This window comes from Oncorhynchus kisutch, linkage group LG5 (assembly GCF_002021735.2).
Source record: "Oncorhynchus kisutch isolate 150728-3 linkage group LG5, Okis_V2, whole genome shotgun sequence".
Taxonomy (NCBI): domain Eukaryota; kingdom Metazoa; phylum Chordata; class Actinopteri; order Salmoniformes; family Salmonidae; genus Oncorhynchus; species Oncorhynchus kisutch.
In genome coordinates this window covers 68,610,647-68,624,560 of record NC_034178.2, presented here as the reverse complement: position 1 = coordinate 68,624,560, position 13,914 = coordinate 68,610,647, and the positions used below count along the sequence as shown (strand labels likewise).

The 13,914-nt window shown below is 39.5% G+C and overlaps 1 protein-coding gene across 3 annotated transcripts in view; it reads right to left on the bottom strand.

Annotated features, from left to right (window-relative positions):
* Positions 1–822: 822 nt before the first annotated feature.
* LOC109879093 (acid-sensing ion channel 1) overlaps positions 823–13,914 on the bottom strand; it is a 345,520-nt gene continuing 332,428 nt past the window's right edge. For all 3 annotated transcript variants that reach the window (XM_031825723.1, XM_031825721.1, XM_031825722.1), the window contains 4 exons: positions 7,206–7,297; positions 6,702–6,781; positions 5,745–5,846; positions 823–2,764 (listed from right to left, as the gene is read on the bottom strand). In XM_031825723.1, the coding sequence (XP_031681583.1) occupies positions 2,669–2,764; positions 5,745–5,846; positions 6,702–6,781; positions 7,206–7,297 (370 nt within the window). In that variant the 3' untranslated portion in view covers positions 823–2,668. The remainder of the gene's footprint in view (positions 2,765–5,744; positions 5,847–6,701; positions 6,782–7,205; positions 7,298–13,914) is intronic.

The window sequence follows — 13,914 nt, the reverse complement described above, 5'->3', positions numbered from 1 at the left end:
CTATACTGAAATACCCCCCCCCCCTCAAATACTGACGTTGTGGTGTCAACTATACTGAAATACCCCCCCCCCCCCTCAAATACTGACGTTGTGGTGTCAACTATACTGAAATACCCCCCCCCCCTTCAAAAACGAACATTGTTGTGTCAACTATATTGAAATACCCTCCTCAAATACTAACGTTGGGTTGTGCAACTGTTGCAACTTCTGAAATGGTGTGCAACTACTGAAATACCCACCCTTCTCTTCAAATGAAGCAAGGTTTAAAAATGAACAGTCTTATTAACCCTATCAGTCCTAAGAACACACCTGGTTTCAATCCCATTCATTACCTGTTGTGTATTTAACCCTCTGTTTCCCCTCATGTCTTTGTCAGAGTTGTTTATGTTTGTATAGGTGTTTGTATAGGTGTTTGTATAGGTGTTTGTATAGGTGGTTGTATAGGTGTTTGTATAGGTGTTTGTATAGGTGTTTGTATAGGTGTTTGTATAGGTGTTTGTATAGGTGGTTGTATAGGTGTTTGTATAGGTGTTTGTATAGGTGTTTGTATAGGTGTTTGTATAGGTGTTTGTATAGGTGGTTGTATAGGTGTTTGTATAGGTGTTTGTATAGGTGGTTGTATAGGTGGTTGTATAGGTGCGCAATGGGTCCTCGTACCCATGTTTATTATGTATGTATATTTAGTGTTTTGGAGCATTGTTTAGTGGACATATTAAAAAGACTCCATTACACTCGTTTTACTCTCCTGCGCCTGACTTCCTGCCACCTATACACACACGGCTCTGACACACACACAAGAAAGGAGACCTCCATGGAATAATACATGTTCAAAATGATATTTACATTTTTATTATAATATGCTTTGTTAGATAAATAGAACAGTCGGTAACCTGATGGAGACTGGACTATCAGGCAATATGTATGTTTATGTAATACGGTTACAAAATACCTGCAACTTTTCCCAAATTCCCAGGTTTTCCGGGAAATCCCGGGCGAAGGATTTCCAGCCGGAAGATTCCCTCCTGATTCCGAGGATTTCTGAAAAAAACCTGGAAATGTTGGGAAAGTTGCTCGAACCCTATTCTGTAGCAAAGAAAACAAACCCAAAAAACTGCTACACTGTAATAATAAAAAACCTTGGTATTATGAGAATATACATAAGAATTCATCGACTTTTTCTTTTACATCATCACCTCTACATATCGGTGTAATTGTGCTTTGATAATGACATATTTGCGACTAGAACACAGATACAGAACATTTCAAAACCCGCACAGAATTACAAGGGAAACCAAAATGAACTGATTTCTGGAAAACTTCCCACACACCCCTTATTGTCAGTCAAGACCATGAGTAAATGAATAGACTGGAAATAACACGTCTCACAAGTCATTCCTAAATCCCATGTCAAACCGTAGCCCCTACTACTCCCTAGGCACTGTAGAACTGAGAGGACTGGATAGGTGTACACAATGTGGAAGATCTGTCTGTGACAGGTGGAATTGTCTCCATACAAGTACGTACGGCATAGTTGCTAGGGGATGATTTGGGATTATAGGATAGGGCACACATTTAACATGGATTAATGAAACAAGGCGTGTTGTTGGAATGAGGTTCAGCTGCTATCTGGTGGATTCAACCAGGCTGGTCACACAAACCAACACATTTCATTACACAAACACACGCACGCACGCACGCACACGCACTATTAGGAGGGGAGCATCATCTTCTTCCTGTATGATCGAGGCAAACTTGGCAGCAATAATGCAAATGAAAAATAATTAAACCATTTAAAAAAAAGGTAATACATGCAGAAGACGATATACAAGCATGCATTTACAAGATGAGACCTGAAAAGTTCACCATTACGTTTTTACTAAATGGTAGAGCTCTCTACTACCTTCTCCCTAAATGCTTCCACTACTCATCTTGGTTGTTATTGATGTAACCCATTGTGGAGCTACATTCTCAAGACAGACAGAGACTCTTATTGGAACTGTACCCCTACGAAGCATCACAGCAGTTACGGTGCTATATCTACAGTGGAGTTGAGTGAAGCACAACATTTCTCCACTGACCAGGGTTGGGGTCAATTCCATTCCAATTCAGTCAATTTGGGAAGTTATTTGTCTGAATTGAAATGGAATTGATCCCCATCATACTACTATCCTAATAGGCCAGCCATTAGCAACTGACAGCCAGGTGTTGGCTGTTATAAAGGCATGAGGCTCTGTTGATGTTTTTTGTACAGTGCTGTGTCTGTACACTAGTTAGATACATTTCCCATATCTGTCTGTTTTAGAGTGAGAAGTCCATATTTGCAGTGTGATCTTGAAGAGTAGAGTCTTCGTTTCCTGGTTCTATTCCAGACATAGACATAGAACATTCAGGATTTACTTTTATGATTCCAAATTCCCAAAAATGTTCTGGAACTTTTACAGATATTTATGTTTGGAAAAATCTTCTTCTTCTCTCTTAATGTAATTGCTGTGATTGTTGATATTTTCCCCCTCCTCTCAGACAGTAAGAAAAGTTTCCATATTGAGAATCCGTTCACGTCAGATATTCTTGTTGTATGGTTGATTTTGGTTGCATACTGCCAGCCAGGTTATTCCTCCTTCCTCCTGTCCTGATTGGCTCAGGTATTTCCTGCTTTTTCCTGATTGGCTCAGCATGTGAAGTCTTCGAAGTTTCCCTGTGCTGGATGGTGAGGAAGAATGTTGGCAGGATACGAACCCGGCGTACGCAGGTTCTCACAGGGCGTCTGAGGGGAGAGAAGTGAACAAATGATCAGAAAAAATGGAGGAAAGAAGAAAGGCGACAGACAGGAATAAGAGGTTCTCACACAGAGCCCGAGGGATGAGCGAATGGGAAACACAGACAGGAATAAGAGGTTCTCACACAGAGCCCGAGGGATGAGCGAACAGGAAACACAGACAGAAATTAGAGGTTCTCACACAGAGCTCGAGGGATGAGCGAACAGGAAACACAGACAGGAATAAGAGGTTCTCACACAGAGCCCGAGGGATTAGGGAACAGGAAACACAGACAGGAATTAGAGGTTCTCACACAGAGCCCGAGGGATGAGCGAACAGGAAGGACAGACAGGAATTAGAGGTTCTCACACAGAGCCCGAGGGATGAGCGAACAGGAAGACAGACTGAAATTAGAGGTTCTCACACAGAGCCCGAGGGATGAGCGAACAGGAAACACAGACAGGAATAAGAGGTTCTCACACAGAGCCCGAGGGATGAGCGAATGGGAAACACAGACAGGAATAAGAGGTTCTCACACAGAGCCCGAGGGATGAGCGAACAGGAAACACAGACAGAAATTAGAGGTTCTCACACAGAGCTCGAGGGATGAGCGAACAGGAAACACAGACAGGAATAAGAGGTTCTCACACAGAGCCCGAGGGATTAGGGAACAGGAAACACAGACAGGAATTAGAGGTTCTCACACAGAGCCCGAGGGATGAGCGAACAGGAAGGACAGACAGGAATTAGAGGTTCTCACACAGAGCCCGAGGGATGAGCGAACAGGAAGACAGACTGAAATTAGAGGTTCTCACACAGAGCCCGAGGGATGAGCGAACAGGAAACACAGACAGGAATAAGAGGTTCTCACACAGAGCCCGAGGGATGAGCAAACAGGAAGGACAGACAGGAATAAGAGGTTCTCACACAGAGCCCGAGGGATGAGCGAACAGGAAACACAGACAGGAATAAGAGGTTCTCACACAGAGCCCGAGGGATGAGCGAACAGGAAGGACAGACAGGAATAAGAGGTTCTCACACAGAGCCCGAGGGATGAGCGAACAGGAAACACAGACAGGAATAAGAGGTTCTCACACAGAGCCAGAGGGATGAGCGAACAGGAAGACAGACAGAAATTAGAGGTTCTCACACAGAGCCCAAGGGATGAGCGAACAGGAAACACAGACAGGAATAAGAGGTTCTCACACAGAGCCCGAGGGATGAGCGAACAGGAAGGACAGACAGGAATAAGAGGTTCTCACACAGAGCCCGAGGGATGAGCGAACAGGAAACACAGACAGGAATAAGAGGTTCTCACACAGAGCCCGAGGGATAAGCGAACATGAAGGACAGACAGGAATTAGAGGTTCTCACACAGAGCCCGAGGGATGAGCGAACAGGAAGGACAGACAGGAATAAGAGGTTCTAATACAGAGCCCGAGGGATGAGCGAACAGGAAACACAGACAGGAATAAGAGGTTCTCACACAGAGCCCGAGGGATTAGGGAACAGGAAACACAGACAGGAATTAGAGGTTCTCACACAGAGCCCGAGGGATGAGCGAACAGGAAGGACAGACAGGAATTAGAGGTTCTCACACAGAGCCCGAGGGATGAGCGAACAGGAAGACAGACTGAAATTAGAGGTTCTCACACAGAGCCCGAGGGATGAGCGAACAGGAAACACAGACAGGAATAAGAGGTTCTCACACAGAGCCCGAGGGATGAGCAAACAGGAAGGACAGACAGGAATAAGAGGTTCTCACACAGAGCCCGAGGGATGAGCGAACAGGAAACACAGACAGGAATAAGAGGTTCTCACACAGAGCCCGAGGGATGAGCGAACAGGAAGGACAGACAGGAATAAGAGGTTCTCACACAGAGCCCGAGGGATGAGCGAACAGGAAACACAGACAGGAATAAGAGGTTCTCACACAGAGCCAGAGGGATGAGCGAACAGGAAGACAGACAGAAATTAGAGGTTCTCACACAGAGCCCAAGGGATGAGCGAACAGGAAACACAGACAGGAATAAGAGGTTCTCACACAGAGCCCGAGGGATGAGCGAACAGGAAGGACAGACAGGAATAAGAGGTTCTCACACAGAGCCCGAGGGATGAGCGAACAGGAAACACAGACAGGAATAAGAGGTTCTCACACAGAGCCCGAGGGATAAGCGAACATGAAGGACAGACAGGAATTAGAGGTTCTCACACAGAGCCCGAGGGATGAGCGAACAGGAAGGACAGACAGGAATTAGAGGTTCTCACACAGAGCCCGAGGGATGAGCAAACAGGAAGGACAGACAGGAATAAGAGGTTCTCACACAGAGCCCGAGAGATGAGCGAAAAGGAAACACAGACAAGAATAAGACTTCCGGTAGTAGAGAGGAGTGAACATACTGTAGTGGAAAGAAACCAAAGAGAAAATACTGCCAAAAACCTTTTCTTTTATAGTGCACTACTAAGTCTAAAGTAGTGAATAGGGTGCCATTTTGGGTAAGAAAGATGAAACAGGCTGGATTAAACAGAGGAATGCAGGGTAAAGGAGGATGATATAACTCCATGCAGCGAACCAACCATCTCTCTCTCTCTCTTTCCACAGAGGGTTCTACATGGTTCTATGTGAAACCAAAAAGGGTTCTCCCTGGAACCATAAAGGAAACAGCCAAATAATCCTTTTGGAACCTAACACTAAGAGTGTACACTTGAAAATCAGAAGCTGTCATCCAAAGCTCTTATTGTAAACCCACTAGGCCGTTCCTACAGACCATCCGTGATTAAATTGAAACCATTTCCACAATCTCTCACCTTCCCTTTTATCACTGTGACTCTCTCTCTGTTTTTTTATTTATTTTTGTCTCACTGTCTTTCCCCCCCCCCCCCCCCCCCCCCCCCCCCCCCCCCCCCCCCCCTATCTACCCTGTCTCGGTCCAACAATTTTTCCAGACACTGCAAATACTTAGCCAGAGATAGAGCTGGCCTACTGACATGGCGCTTGACGTCCTCCAGACTCAGAGCTGCTCCCCGGTCGTTGCTGTTGCTGCGTTTGTGTTTCTTATTTGAGCACCGACACAGCTTGTACTTGATCACCTGCAAACAAGCAAACACAGTAGCTGGTCTTTGAAGCAGTGCCTCAGAGAACCAGACTTTTGGAATGCAGCCAACTGACTGTTCATCTGTTTTCCTTTATCTTTTACAAACTGCTGGTGAACAGGTTTCCCTTTTTATTACTGGATTCGTATTGAGACAAATGAATATAGTGAAGAAAAAGTTATATCATTCAAAGACAATTGATGGTACATACACAGCCATGATTTCCAGTGTCAGTAATGTTAACAATAATGAGATAAGCTACTGATCCCCGTTTATTCCAATTATTCCATTATTTGTACGTTTTATTTTATATAGATAGAATTAATTATGAGTACATGAACATACAGTAAACAGAAAGACATCCTTGTTGAACAGGCAGCTATTCTACCCAGGGAGGTTGCTGCTCTGATACAAATCGACAGCAACAGAAGCATCCTACCTGAATCACAACTACAATATGACAAAAATGTTCATGCAGTCAACAGTGCTGCGCCTGAGAGAGATGAGCTGCTTTCAGACCCCTGGAAATGAATGCTCTGCAGGTTCGATTTAAAGTGGGCGGCTAGTTTCAACGGGATACAGGTAGTTCCGTGTGGCTGACTGGTTCTAAGGCCTGTGTCTGTCTAGCACTTAACTAGACATATTGCCCTGAGGAAATCATGTAAATGAAGGATATTTACATTTACATTGACATATATACTACCATAACCTAGAGGCAAACTTTCTCTAAGAAACCTAGATGCAAGCAAAACCCCAAGACATAAACTGTTTCAGGACACACCGGATAAGATTTTGAAGAAAGATCTGACAGGAAACGTAGAAACATTTTACATTTACAAAACAAAGGCTTACCTCATATAGGTAGTCAAAGAGCTCCAAGATGGTGAGGATACTGGCTCCAATGAACAGACCCATCTGACCACCAATATCACCTGAAAACACATAAAGAGAACCATCTGACCACCAATATCACCTGAAAACACATAAAGAGAACCATCTGACCACCAATATCACCTGAAAACACATGGAGAGAACCATCTGACCACCAATATCACCTGAAAACACATGACATACATGATGAAACATGCATGATGAAAATATACATGATGAAAAATATTAGACATTTTTCAGGCAACTCCTTTGTGTCTGAAACCTGAAACGTAGGTTCCATAGTAAATGAAGTAATATTGAGTTCATGTTTTTATTCACAGGCTAAAACATAATTGAAAAATGTTGTACTCAGCTATAACGACACACCTCAGGGTGGTTAAAATCAATTTCATTAAAACTTATAATAACTGTATTTGCTATTTTTTTCAGCAATTTCCAATCAACTGCTGACCAGCATTTTCTTACCCAGCAACCCTGCGAACTCGTAAGCTTTCGTCTGCTCGATGGTCTCGTAGTTCAGAGCCTCAAAGAAGATATCCAGAACCAGGATGTTATCACTGTCAACCAAGAGGAGAGGGAAGAGAGGAAGAAGAAGATAACTTATTGTCTAAAATGACACAGCTATTAGTATTTTTGTTTTCTCCTAACCCCCTAAGACACCCAAACCTTAAAGACCTTAAAGACACAGCTATTAGTATTTTTGTTTTCTCCTAACCCCCTTAGACACCCAAACCTTAAAGACACAGCTATTAGTATTTTTGTTTTCTCCTAACCCCCTAAGAGATCCAAAACTTAAAGACCTTAAAGACACAGCTATTACTATTTTAGTTTTCTCCTAACCCCCTAAGACACCCAAACCTTAAAGACCTTAAAGACACAGCTATTAGTATTTTTGTTTTCTCCTAACCCCCTAAGACACTCAGACCTTAAAGACACAGCTATTTGTATTTTGGTTTTCTCCTAACCCCCTAAGACACCCAGACCTTAAAGACACGGTGCAGCACCCTTGGAGCAGTTTCGGGGTTAAGTGTCTTGATCAAGGACACAACAGCAGGAGACGGCATCTAGGAACCTTCAATAAAACCAACAAGTCCACTTCATACTTAATACCCACATCTAACAGCAATTGAGCATTGATTGGCATGGCAGGCTGTCCCTCTCCTCGCCTGCATGATTTCCTGTTTCTAATCTTCAGATAGATGACTGAGCAGATGTTTCAGGTTGAGCAAATCATTTGTGGTCGTGCGTGTGCATGTGTGTGTAGTTTGCCTTCAGATAATTTCCTCCTGGCTTGGATCCGCCATTGAGGGAAACATACGAAGGAAATGTTTCCTGTTGTGATTTCACTGTACTGAATTATACACTATATATACAAAAGTATGTGGACACCCTTTCAAATGAGTGGATTCGGCAAAATCAGCCACACCGTTACTGACAGGTGAATAAAATAGAACACACAGCCATGCAATCTCCTTAGACAAACATTAGCAGTAGAATGGTCTTACTGAAGACCTCAGTGACTTTCAACGTGGCACAGTCATGTAGGATACCACCTTTCCAACAAATCAGTTTGTCAAATTTCTGCCCTGCTAGAGCTGCCCCGGTCAACTGTAAGTGCTGTTGTTGTGAAGTGGAAAAGTCTAGGAGGAACAATGGCTCAGCCATGAAGTGGTAGGACACACAAGCTCACAGAACGGAACTGCCGTGTACAGAAGCATGTAGCGCATAAAAATCGTCTGCCCTTGGTTGCAACATTCACTACCGAGTTCCAAACTGCCTTTACAAGCAACGTCAGCACAAGAACAGTTCGCCGGGAGCTTCATGAATTGGGTTTCCATGGCCGAGCAGCTGTACACAAGCCTAAGATCACGATGCGCAATGCCATGCGTCAGCTGGAGTGGCGTAAAGCTCGCCGTCATTGGACTCTGGAGCAGTGGGAACGCATTCTCTGGAGTGATAAATCACGCTTCACCATCTGGCAGTCCGACGGATTAATCTGGGCTTGGTGGATGCCAGGAGAACGCTACCTGACCGACAACGGTAAAGTTTGGTGGAAGAGAAATAATGGTCTGGGGCTATTTTTCATGGTTTGAGCTAGGTCCCATAGTTCCAGTGTAGGGAAATCTTAAAACAGAAGTGGTTTGTTGAGATCGGTGTAGAAGAACTTGACTGGTCTGCACAGAGCCCTGACCTCAACCCCATCGAACACCTTTGAGATGAATTGGAACGCCGATTGCGAGCCAGGTCTAATCGCCCAACATCAGTGGCCAACCTCACTAATGCTCTTGTGGTTGAATGGAAGGAAGTTCCCACAGCAATGTTCCAACATCTAGTGGAAAGTCTTCCCAGATGAGAAGAGGCTGTTACAGCAGCTCCATTTTAATGCCCATGATTTTGGAACAACATGTTCGACAAGCAGGTGTCCACATACATTTGGTACCTCTCTCTCTCATCACTCTTTCCCTCTCTCATCTCTTGTCTGAGGAATGTCAAGCAGGGATTACTGTACATCAAGGCCTCGGGCACAGTGGATTATTTAGTTTCTGAATATCTGGTAAACAAGTGTTGTGTCGAAACTACAGGAATCCAAATGCAGGGCAAGTTAGACTCCTAGTGTGCATCCCAAAACTGCACCCTATTCCCTAAATAGTGCACTACTTTTGACCAGGGCTACATGGGGAATACGGTGCCAATTGGAACCATCAACACTACAGCTGTTTCTCTCTGACGATAAATCAACAGGTACATTTTTTAATACCTCTATCATGGCTTTGACATAAATAAAATCACAGTAAATCTACAGTCAATCAGAAAATACTTTTGATGTTCACAAACAAGACTTTGTGACTCAGGCAAATCTGAGTCACATATAGAATGTAGAACATATATAATCTGAATCACATATAGAATGTAGAACATGTATAATCTGAATCACATGTAGAATGTAGAACATGTATAATCGGAATCACATATAGAATGTAGAACATGTATAATCTGAATCACATATAGAATGTAGAACATGTATAATCTGAATCACATATAGAATGTAGAACATGTATAATCTGAATCACATGTAGAATGTAGAACATGTATAATCGGAATCACATATAGAATGTAGAACATGTATAATCTGAATCACATATAGAATGTAGAACATGTATAATCTGAATCACATATAGAATGTAGAACATGTATAATCGGAATCACATATAGAATGTAGAACATGTATAATCTGAATCACATATAGAATGTAGAACATATATAATCTGAATCATTTATAGAATGTAGAACATGTATAATCTGAATCACATGTAGAATGTAGAACATGTATAATCTGAATCACATATAGAATGTAGAACATGTATAATCTGAATCACATGTAGAATGTAGAACATGTATAATCTGAATAACATGTAGAACACATATAATCTGAATCACATATAGAATGTAGAACATGTATAATCGGAATCACATATAGAATGTAGAACATGTATAATCTGAATCACATATAGAATGTAGAACATATATAATCTGAATCATTTATAGAATGTAGAACATGTATAATCTGAATCACATGTAGAATGTAGAACATGTATAATCTGAATCACATATAGAATGTAGAACATGTATAATCTGAATCACATGTAGAATGTAGAACATGTATAATCTGAATAACATGTAGAACACATATAATCTGAATCACATATAGAATGTAGAACATGTATAATCTGAATCACATATAGAATGTAGAACATGTATAATCTGAATCACATATAGAATGTAGAACATGTATAATCTGAATCACATATAGAATGTAGAACATGTATAATCTGAATCACATATAGAATGTAGAACATGTATAATCTGAATCATTTATAGAATGTAGAACATGTATAATCTGAATCACATATAGAATGTAGAACATGTATAATCTGAATAACATGTAGAACACATATAATCTGAATCACATATAGAATGTAGAACATGTATAATCTGAATCACATATAGAATGTAGAACATGTATAATCTGAATCACATATAGAATGTAGAACATGTATAATCTGAATCATTTATAGAATGTAGAACATGTATAATCTGAATCATTTATAGAATGTAGAACATGTATAATCTGAATCACATATAGAATGTAGAACATGTATAATCTGAATAACATGTAGAACACATATAATCTGAATCACATATAGAATGTAGAACATGTATAATCTGAATCACATATAGAATGTAGAACATGTATAATCTGAATCACATATAGAATGTAGAACATGTATAATCTGAATCATTTATAGAATGTAGAACATGTATAATCTGAATCATTTATAGAATGTAGAACATGTATAATCTGAATCATTTATAGAATGTAGAACATGTATAATCTGAATCACATGTAGAATGTAGAACATGTATAATCTGAATCATTTATAGAATGTAGAACATGTATAATCTGAATCACATATAGAATGTAGAACATGTATAATCTGAATCACATATAGAATGTAGAACATGTATAATCTGAATCACATATAGAATGTAGAACATGTATAATCTGAATCACATATAGAATGTAGAACATGTATAATCTGAATAACATGTAGAACACATATAATCTGAATCACATATAGAATGTAGAACATGTATAATCTGAATCACATATAGAATGTAGAACATGTATAATCTGAATCACATATAGAATGTAGAACATGTATAATCTGAATCATTTATAGAATGTAGAACATGTATAATCTGAATCACATATAGAATGTAGAACATGTATAATCTGAATCACATGTAGAATGTAGAACATGTATAATCTGAATCACATATAGAATGTAGAACATGTATAATCTGAATCACATGTAGAATGTAGAACATGTATAATCTGAATCACATGTAGAATGTAGAACATGTATAATCTGAATCACATATAGAATGTAGAACATGTATAATCTGAATCACATGTAGAATGTAGAACATGTATAATCTGAATCACATATAGAATGTAGAACATGTATAATCTGAATCACATGTAGAATGTAGAACATGTATAATCTGAATCACATGTAGAATGTAGAACATGTATAATCTGAATCACATATAGAATGTAGAACATGTATAATCTGAATCACATATAGAATGTAGAACATGTATAATCTGAATCACATATAGAATGTAGAACATGTATAATCTGAATCACATATAGAATGTAGAACATGTATAATCTGAATCACATATAGAATGTAGAACATGTATAATCTGAATCACATATAGAATGTAGAACATGTATAATCTGAATCACATATAGAATGTAGAACATGTATAATCTGAATCACATATAGAATGTAGAACATGTATAATCTGAATCACATATAGAATGTAGAACATGTATAATCTGAATCACATATAGAATGTAGAACATGTATAATCTGAATCACATATAGAATGTAGAACATGTATAATCTGAATCACATATAGAATGTAGAACATGTATAATCTGAATCACATATAGAATGTAGAACATGTATAATCTGAATCATTTATAGAATGTAGAACATGTATAATCTGAATCATTTATAGAATGTAGAACATGTATAATCTGAATCACATGTAGAATGTAGAACATGTATAATCTGAATCACATATAGAATGTAGAACATGTATAATCTGAATCACATATAGAATGTAGAACATGTATAATCTGAATCACATATAGAATGTAGAACATGTATAATCTGAATCACATATAGAATGTAGAACATGTATAATCTGAATCACATATAGAATGTAGAACATGTATAATCTGAATCACATATAGAATGTAGAACATGTATAATCTGAATCACATATAGAATGTAGAACATGTATAATCTGAATCACATATAGAATGTAGAACATGTATAATCTGAATCACATATAGAATGTAGAACATGTATAATCTGAATCACATGTAGAATGTAGAACATGTATAATCTGAATCACATATAGAATGTAGAACATGTATAATCTGAATCACATATAGAATGTAGAACATGTATAATCTGAATCACATATAGAATGTAGAACATGTATAATCTGAATCACATATAGAATGTAGAACATGTATAATCTGAATCACATGTAGAATGTAGAACATGTATAATCTGAATCACATATAGAATGTAGAACATGTATAATCTGAATCACATATAGAATGTAGAACATGTATAATCTGAATCACATATAGAATGTAGAACATGTATAATCTGAATCACATATAGAATGTAGAACATGTATAATCTGAATCATTTATAGAATGTAGAACATGTATAATCTGAATCACATATAGAATGTAGAACATATATAATCTGAATCATTTATAGAATGTAGAACATGTATAATCTGAATCACATGTAGAATGTAGAACATGTATAATCTGAATCATTTATAGAATGTAGAACATGTATAATCTGAATCACATATAGAATGTAGAACATATATAATCTGAATCATTTATAGAATGTAGAACATGTATAATCTGAATCACATGTAGAATGTAGAACATATATAATAAACTCCCTGACTTTCTCTCTGTCTTTGTCTCTCTCTCCTCTGATTTGCAGGAGCGGCTGTGTGTTACGTTTCAGTGTCATCGTGTGCATATCACGTCGTCGCCAGACAAACGGCTGTCAGCTCCTCTCCTTACTCTTCTGATTAACCTGGGATTTCTGACCCACTGGGACTGTCTGATACACACACACCCTAGAGCAGCTGGCATGAGAGCAACAGTCAGACAATCCCACCTTCTGGTGCCCTGACTGTCCAGTGAGGATCCAAATAGGTCAGATCAGCTTTGCAATAAATGACTTCAACCAGACCCCATCTCACCCACAGAGGGGGACTGGTGGGGGTTGACTGTCACGCCCTGACCTTAGAGATCATTTTTATGTCTCTATTTTGGTTTGGTCAGGGCGTGAGTTGGGGTGGGCATTCTATGTTTTGTTCTATGTTTTCTATTTCTGTGTGTTTGGCCGAGTGTGGTTCTCAATCAGAGGCAGTTTAAGGCAGTAGCCTTTTCCTACCTGTGTTTTGTGGGTAGTTGTTTTCTGTTTTTGTGTGTCTGCACCAGACAGAACTGTTTCGGTTTCGTTCATTCTCGCTGTTATTCAGTGTTCAGTTCTTT